General features: G+C 37.0%; 1 protein-coding gene across 1 annotated transcript; it reads right to left on the reverse strand.

Moving 5' to 3' along the window:
- Positions 1-6,785: 6,785 nt before the first annotated feature.
- LOC142235533 (uncharacterized) lies at positions 6,786-11,258 on the reverse strand. The gene has a single exon (XM_075306783.1). It carries the CDS (start codon positions 11,256-11,258, stop codon positions 6,786-6,788), a length of 4,473 nt encoding a protein of 1,490 aa, XP_075162898.1.
- Between the last annotated feature and the right edge of the window lie 220 nt (positions 11,259-11,478).

Raw genomic sequence — 11,478 nt, forward strand, 5'->3', positions numbered from 1 at the left:
TAACTCCGATTTAGTTGAAATTTTGCACAGGGAGTAGAATTAGCATTGTAGCTATGCGAGCCAAATTTGGTTGACATCGGTTCAGATTTAGATATAGCTCCCATATATATGTTTTCTGATTTCGACAAAAATGGTCAAAATACCAACATTTCCCTTGTCAAATCACCACTGCTTAGTCGAAAAGTTGTAAAAATGACTCTAGTTCAGAGAATGAAGCCGACCCATTTTTGTCGGCGGCGGCTAACACTAAATTTTTGCCTCCGGCGGCGGCGGCTTGACGGCTAAGCCGATAAAAAATTGTCTGTTCGGCGGCGCAAAATTATCTATTATAAAATCAATTTGAAGTTTTCCGAATTGTAATGAGATTAGTTGTACAACCAATCTTACAATCAAATTTACATTTCATTCAAATTTTTTGAGCTAAATTTTTGTAAAACTATTATAGCAACTTGATAATAATTTAATGAAAGTGGAAAGTTCAAAATTTTGGCAAAAACTATTACAAATATTATTAAATTTTTCTGATATAAATCAATATTTTAGATTAATTGGCGGCTAAATTTGAGTCGAGATGAGTCGACATATTCGGCGGCGGCGTCGACTGCTAAAAACGGGTCGGCGACGGCTAAAATCGGCGGCGCGACTCGGCGGCTTCATTCTCTGCTCTAGTTTTCCTAAACATCTAATACATATATATCGAGCGATAAATCATAAATAAACTTTTGCGAAGTTTCCTTAAAATTTCTTCAGATTTAAATGTCTCACATTTTTATACCCTTCACCACTACTTTGGTACAGGGTATAATAAGTTTGTGCATTTGTATGTAACGCCAAGAAGGAGTAATCATAGACCAACCCTTTAGTATACGGATCGGCTTAGAATTAAATTCTGAGTCGATTTAGCGATGTCCGTCTGTCTGTCTGTCTGTTGGTGTATTTTTGTGTGCAAAGTACAGCTCGCAGTGTTAGTCCGATTGTCCTAAAATTTGGTATACACTGAAAAAACAGTGAACCCACCAGGAAGAAAACTTTCGGTTAATTTTAGAAAATTTTGAATATTTGTAGAAAATTTTAACTAAACAGTATTACAAACGTTGGGATCAAGCCGATGTCATAAAAATAAGTACATATTTTTCGACAAATTCAAGAAAATTTATTAGACATAACTAAGTTTTTTCACTTGTTAAAGAAAATTTTGTAGTTTGAAGGAAAAACTTGGTGTTCAAAATTGCAAGAATGTCTTTAGTGACATACGAAGTTCATGATGGACGCATTTTTAGTAAAATTTACAAATTTAAAGAAATTCTGAACTATTTTGTGGAAGACACGAATTTAGTTCATCTTTATGCTTCATTGGAGTATATTCTTTTCCTCGGGTTTAGTTAATTTAACTAACGTACATAAAAAATTATTAGAGTAAAGAAAACTTTCTCTAAACATAATAATTCCATGAACTAAAATAAAGTTAAATTGGCTTTAGTGAAATAGAGAGTTCACTTTTTTTTGAGTGTAGGGTCCTGTTTCGGCTCAAAGACGATCCCTTTGATTTTGGAAAAAATCGGTTCAGATTTAGATATAGCTGCCATATATATTTTTCACCGATCTGGTCATAATTGGCGTGTATATCAACCGATCTTCCTCAAATTCCGTACATCCGAATATTTTATGACATCCTGTTTCGGCTCAAAGACGATCCCTATTGATTTTGGAAAAAATCGGTTCAGATTTAGATATAGCTGCCATATATATTTTTCACCGATCTGGTCATAATTGGCGTGTATATAAACCGATCTTCCTCAAATTCCGTACATCCGAATATTTTATGAGTCTCGAAAAACTTGCAAAATATCAGCCAAATCGGTGCAGATTTAGATATATCTCCCATAAATATATAGCTTTCGCCCAATTTACACTCATATGACCACAGAGGCCAATTTTTTGCTCCGATTTAGTTGAAATTTTGCATAGGGAGTAGAATTAGCATTGTAGCTATACGTCCCAAATTTGGTTGAAATCGGTTCAGATTTAGATATATCTCCCATAAATATATAGCTTTCGCCCAATTTACACTCATATGACCACAGAGGCCAATTTTTAACTCCGATTTAGTTGAGATTTTGCACAGAGAGTAGAATTAGCATTGTTGCTATGCGTGCCAAATTTGGTTGACATTGGTTCAGATTTAGATATAGCTCCTATATATATATGTTTTTCTGATTTCGACAAAAATGGGCAAAATACCCACATTCTCCTTGTCAAATCGCCACTGCTTAGTCGAAAAGTTGTAAAAATGACACTAATTATCCTAAACTTCCAATACATATATATCGAGCGATAAATCATAAATAAACTTTTGCGAAGTTTCCTTAAAATTGCTTCAGATTTAAATGTCTCACATTTTTATACCCTTCACCACTACTTTGGTAGAGGGTAAATAAGTTTGTGCATTTGTATGTAACGCCAAGAAGGAGTAATCATAGACCAACCTTTTAGTATACGGATCGGCTTAGAATTAAATTCGGAGTCGATTTAGCGATGTCCGTCTGTCTGTTGGTGTATTTTTGTGTGCAAAGTACAGCTCGCAGTTTTAGTCCGATTGTCCTAAAATTTGGTATAGGGTCCTGTTTCGGCTCAAAGACGATCCCTATTGATTTTGGAAAAAATCGGTTCAGATTTAGATATAGCTGCCATATATATTTTCACCGATCTGGTCATAATTGGCGTGTATATAAACCGATCTTCCTCAAATTCCGTACATCCGAATATTTTATAAGTCTCGAAAAACTTACGAAATATCAGCCAAATCGGTTCAGATTTGGATATATCTCCCATATATAGCTTTCGCCCGATTTGCACTCATATGACCACAGAGGCCAATTTTTAACTCCGATTTAGTTGAAATTGTGCACAGGGAGTAGAATTAGCATTATAGCTATACGTGCCAAATTTGGTTGAAATCGGTTCAGATTTAGATATATCTCCCATATATAGCTTTCGCCCGATTTGCACTCATATGACCACAGAGGCCAATTTTTAACTCCGATTTAGTTGAAATTTTGCACAGGGAGTAGAATTAGCATTGTAGCTATGCGAGCCAAATTTGGTTGACATCGGTTCAGATTTAGATATAGCTCCCATATATATGTTTTCTGATTTCGACAAAAATGGTCAAAATACCAACATTTCCCTTGTCAAATCGCCACTGCTTAGTCAAAAAGTTGTAAAAATGACTCTAATTTTCCTAAACTTCTAATACATATATATATCGAGCGATAAATCATAAATAAACTTTTGCGAAGTTTCCTTAAAATTGCTTCAGATTTAAATGTTTCCCATATTTATACCCCTCACCGCCACTGTGGTACAGGGCATATAAAGTTTGTGCGTTTGTATGTAACGCCAAGAAAGAGTAATCATAGACCAACCTTTTAGTATACGGATCGGCTTAGAATTAAATTCTGAGTCGATTTAGCGATGTCCGCCTGTCTGTCTGTCTGTCTGTTGGTGTATTTTTGTGTGCAAAGTACAGCTCGCAGTTTTAGTCCGATTGTCCTAAAATTTGGTATAGGGTCCTGTTTCGGCTCAAATACGAATCCTAATATTTTATGAGTCTCGAAAAACTTGCAAAATATCAGCCAAATCGGTTCAGATTTAGATATATCTCCCATAAATATATAGTTTCGCCCAATTTACACTCATATGACCACAGAGGCCAATTTTTTGCTCCGATTTAGTTTAAATTTTGCATAGGGAGTAGAATTAGCATTGTAGCTATACGTGCCAAATTTGGTTGAAATCGGTTCAGATTTAGATATAGCTCCCATATATATGTTTTTCTGATTTCGACAAAAATGGTCAAAACACCAACATTTTCCTTGTAAAATCGCCACTGCTTAGTCGAAAGTTGTAAAAATGACTCTAGTTCAGAGAATGAAGCCGACCCATTTTTGTCGGCGGCGGCTAACACTAAATTTTTGCCTCCGGCGGCGGCGGCTTGACGGCTAAGCCGATAAAAAATTGTCTGTTCGGCGGCGCAAAATTATCTATTATAAAATCAATTTGAAGTTTTCCGAATTGTAATGAGATTAGTTGTACAACCAATCTTACAATCAAATTTACATTTCATTCAAATTTTTTGAGCTAAATTTTTGTAAAACTATTATAGCAACTTGATAATAATTTAATGAAAGTGGAAAGTTCAAAATTTTGGCAAAAACTATAACAAATATTATTAAATTTTTCTGATATAAATCAATATTTTAGATTAATTGGCGGCTAAATTTGAGTCGAGATGAGTCGACATATTCGGCGGCGGCGTCGACTGCTAAAAACGGGTCGGCGACGGCTAAAATCGGCGGCGCGACTCGGCGGCTTCATTCTCTGCTCTAGTTTTCCTAAACATCTAATACATATATATCGAGCGATAAATCATAAATAAACTTTTGCGAAGTTTCCTTAAAATTGCTTCAGATTTAAATGTCTCACATTTTTATACCCTTCACCACTACTTTGGTACAGGGTATAATAAGTTTGTGCATTTGTATGTAACGCCAAGAAGGAGTAATCATAGACCAACCCTTTAGTATACGGATCGGCTTAGAATTAAATTCTGAGTCGATTTAGCGATGTCCGTCTGTCTGTCTGTCTGTTGGTGTATTTTTGTGTGCAAAGTACAGCTCGCAGTGTTAGTCCGATTGTCCTAAAATTTGGTATACACTGAAAAAACAGTGAACCCACCAGGAAGAAAACTTTCGGTTAATTTTAGAAAATTTTGAATATTTGTAGAAAATTTTAACTAAACAGTATTACAAACGTTGGGATCAAGCCGATGTCATAAAAATAAGTACATATTTTTCGACAAATTCAAGAAAATTTATTAGACATTTTTTTTCACTTGTTAAAGAAAATTTTGTAGTTTTGAAGGAAAAACTTGGTGTTCAAAATTGCAAGAACGTCTTTAGTGACATACGAAGTTCATGATGGACGCATTTGTAGTAAAATTTACAAATTTAAAGAAATTCTGAACTATTTTGTGGAAGACACGAATTTAGTTCATCTTTATGCTTCATTGAGTATATATTTTTCCTCGGGTTTAGTTAATTTAACTAACGTACATAAAAAATTATTAGAGTAAAGAAAACTTTCTCTAAACATAATAATTCCATGAACTAAAATAAAGTTAAATTGGCTTTAGTGAAATAGAGAGTTCACTTTTTTTTGAGTGTAGGGTTCTGTTTCGGCTCAAAGACGATCCCTTTGATTTTGGAAAAAATCGGTTCAGATTTAGATATAGCTGCCACATATATTTTTCACCGATCTGGTCATAATTGGCGTGTATATCAACCGATCTTCCTCAAATTCCGTACATCCGAATATTTTATGACATCCTGTTTCGGCTCAAAGACGATCCCTATTGATTTTGGAAAAAATCGGTTCAGATTTAGATATAGCTGCCATATATATTTTTCACCGATCTGGTCATAATTGGCGTGTATATAAACCGATCTTCCTCAAATTCCGTACATCCGAATATTTTATGAGTCTCGAAAAACTTGCAAAATATCAGCCAAATCGGTGCAGATTTAGATATATCTCCCATAAATATATAGCTTTCGCCCAATTTACACTCATATGACCACAGAGGCCAATTTTTTGCTCCGATTTAGTTGAAATTTTGCATAGGGAGTAGAATTAGCATTGTAGCTATACGTCCCAAATTTGGTTGAAATCGGTTCAGATTTAGATATATCTCCCTGTACGTAAAGAAAGGAAATTATTTCAAACAAGAAAAAGATCAATATCAAGAAATAAGAATTAGAGCAGAGTTATAAAAAAAGAACCGCAAGTTTTATTTTCCTTATACCAGTCACAATACTTATCAAAGCTGGTGATCTGTCTGCTTCGGTGTCCAAAAAAAGAAGAATTAAAAAAATGCTAAAGTAATCTCAAGAAGCCTAATGTTTCTCTGCTAGATTCAAAGTATTATTACAGTGAGAGTCAACAAAAAATAAAAATTATCCAGCATATCAACTCATATAACACATTTATCCCCTCACTCACCATCGGTACCATAGAAGTTATTTGTTTTTTAAATTGTATAATAGTTTTTAATAAAGCTATACCGAGAGAGTAAAGTTGTAAATGTACTATATGTTCCGACACACACTGAGTGCAGAAACTAGCAACAATATAGTATGCAAAAGCTTTGTCTGTACTGTTAACTCTCAGAGAGCACATGATAATAACAACACTAGTGATATCAGAAATATTTATATGAGAAACAAATGATTGCAAAAAGCTAAGTTTATATTTTGAAACGATCAAAGGTAAGAATAAAGGAAATTATGTTAGTTATGTGGAAGCAGACAGATTTACACTCATGTTGAATATTGTAGCATAATTAGATAATTTTGAATTAAATAAACAACTTAAAAAAATAAGTTTTGTAAATTAAAACAAATTATTAGAAAATTAACAAATTAAAAATGTTGAAGTAATTATAAAGAGGAATATGTTGGTTTTTTTCACCAACATTCTCCCCCCTGGTAAACGGAAGTTTACAAATAGATTTTAGGTATTATGATAATGATGAAAAAATCCGATAGACGTTGAAATGTCGACGTAGTTGATGGAACAATAATTCAAGATGAGATGGATATCCTGTAAAACTAAATAGCCTACGATGGGAGTGTTTTAGTCGAGTTTCATTTTGAACTCCGCTGTGCTCCGACTCACAGCGAGGATAATAGGCATCGTTTTCAGATAATATTTTGCGATGTGATGATTTATATCTTTGATGATGAAGTTAGCGGGGACTTAAGAGTTTCGTGTTCAGCACCTGGAAGGAAACAGATTTTAGTTATAGGTCTTTTTATAATTTTGTTTTTTGTAAGGACAGATACAACCCGAGCATGTCCATCAGGTCCTGGATGTGTTTCCTGAATACGACCTAAAAGCCATTGTCCTGGCCCACATCTCTCATCCGAAATCAGCACCAAATCACCAACGCTAGCTTCTGGCTTGGGACATAACCATTTTGGCCGAGCTTGAAGGCGGTTGAGAAATTCGTTTCTCCATCTCTTCCAAAAGTGCTGCTTCATTTTTTCCACACATTTCCAACGGGTAAGAAGGTTAATATTTGTATCTAGTAAGGACTCCTCTTGGATACATGTTGTGGGTTCTCCAACTAAGAAATGCGCTGGCGTAAGAGCATCAAAATTGGTGTGGTCGGACGATAGAGGTGCAAGTGGCCGAGAATTGAGGCAACTTTCTATTTGACAAAGCAAAGTAGAAAGTTCCTCGTAATTAAGAATTCTGTCTTTCACAATGCGTTTGAGATGATACTTGGTGGACTTCACACCGGCCTCCCATAGACCACCAAAATTAGGCGAGGCGGGTGGTATAAAGTGCCAAGTTGTCCCAATTAGACCTAAAGCTTGATGCAGATCGGCTGAAATAGAATTCTTATTCCGATTGTAGATAACTTTGAGCTCCTTTGACGCTCCAACAAAGTTCGTTCCACAGTCGGAATACAGATCCGTACATAAGCCCCTTCTAGATATGAAACGACGAAAAGCAGCTAGGAAAGCGTTTGTTGTCAGATCAGAGACGGCCTCCAGGTGTATGGCCTTTGTCACCATACATATAAAAAGACATATATAGCCTTTGGTGGTTGATGCTGTCCGCAAAGAAGAAGTTTTAATAGAAATGGGACCGGCATAATCAACCCCACTATGGCTGAAAGGTCTTGTGACGGTTAGTCGCACGTTAGGTAAATTGCCCATGATTTGCTGACTTGTTTTGGCCGTATACTTAAAGCATGGAATACAATTTCGTATAATAGTCTTAGCCAATGTATTTCCAGAAATTATCCAAAATTTTCTATTGACATAAGACATAGTCAAAGTTACACCCCCATGCAATGTTCTCCCATGAGCGTCCGATATAATAAGACTTGACAATGGATTGGCTTTGGACAATAACATTGGATGCTTCAAGTCGTAAGACAGAGAAGAATTCCCTAAACGACCACCAACTCGAATAATGTTTTCTTTATCCAAAAAAGGCATCAATTTAAGAATTGATGTATTCTTAAGTGGTGCATTAGTCGAAAGTGCAAACAGCTCAGTCCTAAAATCAACTCCTTGAGTAAGTTTCACATATCGAAGTAATGACTCGTTCGTCTCAGACAATGTCAATGGACAAGTACGCTTCTTCGAAGCATTCCGACAATTATATAGGAAACGAAAACAGAGCGCGGTAACTCGAAGCAAAGTTTGAAGTTTGGAATATTTCAATAGCAACTCCGGGTATGATAGCGAGCTACTATTATAGGACATAACCTTTGATTTTCTTGCCTCATCGCATGTATATAAATTGGGCAAATTCTGTGGCCAAAATGACTCCGGTTTGAGTAAAAATTCTGGTCCATTCCACCAAATTTTACTTTCTAATAAATCATTAGGTCCGATACCCCTTGAGGCACAATCAGCCGGATTCTGAGCTGAAGGTATATACCTCCAATCTAAGGGATTGCTCAGCCTTTGTATCTCTGCGACACGATTGGCCACATAAACAGACCAAGTAGAAGGGGATTTTCTTATCCAACTTAGGACAGTGGAGCTGTCACTCCAATAACAAATTGTGTCAATTTCAATATCCCTCAGTGACCTCTTCACCCGTTCTGCCAATTTAACCGAAAGAGCAGCGGCACATAGTTCCAGTCTAGGGATAGTGACTGTCTTAATGGGAGTGACTTTGGACTTTGCCTGTAGTATATTGACAACAACACCATCAACACTCTCACTCCTACAGTAAATAACAGCTGCATATGCTGCTGTTGAAGCGTCGCAAAAAGAGTTACGAAATCTAAGCCATTTCGTCCTAATTTCGTCTGGGATATCGTCATCCCAATTAAGTCCATTTTCCCATAAAGTTTTGAAAAGTGACTTCGCAACAACAGTTGATGGAGTTAACCATCCTAGGGGGTCATAAATACTGGCCGATTCTGACAATATAGATCGCTTAGTAACAGAGCTCGCATGAGGCAGCTCTATTTTGAAAGAAAAGCTATCATCCCATGTGTTCCAACGAACGCCAAGGGTTTTTACCGTGCTCCCGCGGTCGAAATCAATAGTCATCGAAGGATCCCTGTAATCCACAGGAATTCGACTTAAAAGATCATTTGAGTTCGTTACCCATTTGCGAAGCCTACAACCCCCCTTAGCCCCTGATAACACGTCGTCAACGTATGTATCAGTCAAAAGAACTTTACACGCTCCAGGAAATTCAGAACAATAATCATTTGATAATTTCTGGAGAACTCTTATTGCCAAGTACGGGGCAGATGCGGTGCCATATGTCACCGTATTGAGTTCATAAATTGATATTTCCTGAAAAGGATCGTATCTCCAAAGGATTTGCTGAAATTTGCGGTGTTCAGGACAGACATCGATCTGTCGAAACATTTTCTCGATGTCTGCACTGAAAGATATTCTATGCCGCCGCCATTGCGTCATGACTGAAGGCAAATCATTTTGGAGAGCAGGTCCGGGGGAAAGAAGTTCATTTAAAGACTTGCTTTCACCCATGTGGCCACTGCCATCGAAAACAACCCTAAGTTTTGTCGTGGTGCTATCTTCCTTAAATACACCATGATGTGGTAAGAAATAAGATACCCTACGAGTATCTTGAGGGTATGTACCGACTTTGGACATGTGGCCCAAAGACTCATACTCCCTCATGAAAGACTTATAAGCCTCAGCAAATTGCGGACGCTTAGAAAATGATATTTCTAGCTGTCGCAAACGCTTAAAAGCACTCGTAACATTATTATCAACATCTGGAAGAACACCATTACGAAGAAGATTTCTAAATGGTAATTGGACCATGTATCGGCCCGATTCTGACATACTCGAGGTAGCTGTAAAATGAGCTTCACAAGCTGATTCCTCCCATGTCAAATCCCTATCAGAAGATATATCTTCTTGTTCCCAAAAAGACTTTAGAATAGATTCCAAGTTCACTGTATGTATATGGACCCTATTTGCAGACAGTGGTTCAGTCGAACCAGAAAAGACCCAACCGAAATAGGTATTTTGAAAAAAGAATCCGTCATGAACAAAAGATTCAGCTGGAATCTTTATTTTCGAACAAACATCTGATCCAAGAATCATGTCGATCTTGTCAGATTTATAAAAATATGGGTCCGCTAAACTATCTGCCACATTATCAGGAAGTGATATATACCGTGAAGACGGTGTTGGTGAATATGAAGAAAGTTTAGGGAGCACCAACGCAACACAAGAAATTACAGGCATATCCGCCATGGAGATCAAATCAAGACCAACTGCATATTTCGACAAATTGGAGTGGCCATTACCGATACCAATGACTTGACAATGTGATCTAATTCTCCTTAGCCCTAAAAGTTGTACGGCAGATTCGGTAATAAGGCTTCCTTGGGATCCTGGATCCAAAAGAGCTCTTAAAGCAAACATGCCATGATTTGTCTTAACTTTAAGACGAATTGTGTATAGCAGAACGTACTGAAAATAAGACACGTTATGAGAAGCCATTTGAGTAACACCCTGTCCACAACCACTTGATGTGGATGGAGCATTGTTTATCTCCACACGAGAGTTGTTATGTCCGTCCGGGTGTAGAACGGTGTGGTGTTGTTCCTTGCATATAATGCAGCGAAAGGGTGACCCACAATTGGATATGACATGTCCGCTCGTCAAACAATTCCGGCAAATGCCCTTATCTAATACAAATTTGTTCCGTGAAGCAAATGTAAGAGCCAAGAATTTATAACACTTCGAAAGTACATGAGATTTTTCACAATATGGACATTTTATCAAATCTTGTTTCACAAATTTGCCAGAATGGACAGATGTCTTTCTTCCCGATGTAAATTGTTTCGGTTTTGATGGTTCTTGTTTGACCACAGATGGGAAACTGTCTTGAATGGATTCCAATGTTCGGAATGTCCTTTCCAGAAAATCAAACATTTCAGAACGTGATGGGATTTCGGTCGATGACCGCAAAGAATGTTCCCAATCACGTCGCGTCTGAATGTCCAATTTCTGAGCGGTCAAATGAATTAAGAGTGGATCCCATGTTTGTGTGTTCACACCTAAATTTTTCAAAGAGGATAGACATTCCTTTGTGGAATCCAACAACATTTTAATGGACTGGAACCCACCGTCAGACTTTTGGATTCCGAAAAGTTTACCCACCAAATGTCCAACAATCATCCTTTTATTGTGGTAGCGTGACTCTAAAGTAGCCCACGCGGACTCGTAGTTTGCCTATGTGGCAGAAATCGTTTTTATCAAGTTCGCGGCCTCACCTGAAAGTGTGCCTTTCAAATAATAGAATTTCTGAATCTTTGTTAATGATTCATTGCCATGCACAAGGGAGACATATATATCACGAAAAGGTATCCATTCCATATAGTCTCCCGAAAAAGAAGGT

This window comes from Haematobia irritans, chromosome 4, assembly GCF_050003625.1.
Source record: "Haematobia irritans isolate KBUSLIRL chromosome 4, ASM5000362v1, whole genome shotgun sequence".
Lineage (NCBI taxonomy): Eukaryota > Metazoa > Arthropoda > Insecta > Diptera > Muscidae > Haematobia > Haematobia irritans.

Coding starts and splice junctions, on each gene's coding strand:
- LOC142235533 (XM_075306783.1), bottom strand. CDS start 11,258: ATGATTGTTGGACATTTGGTGGGTAAACTTTTCGGAATCCAAAAGTCT.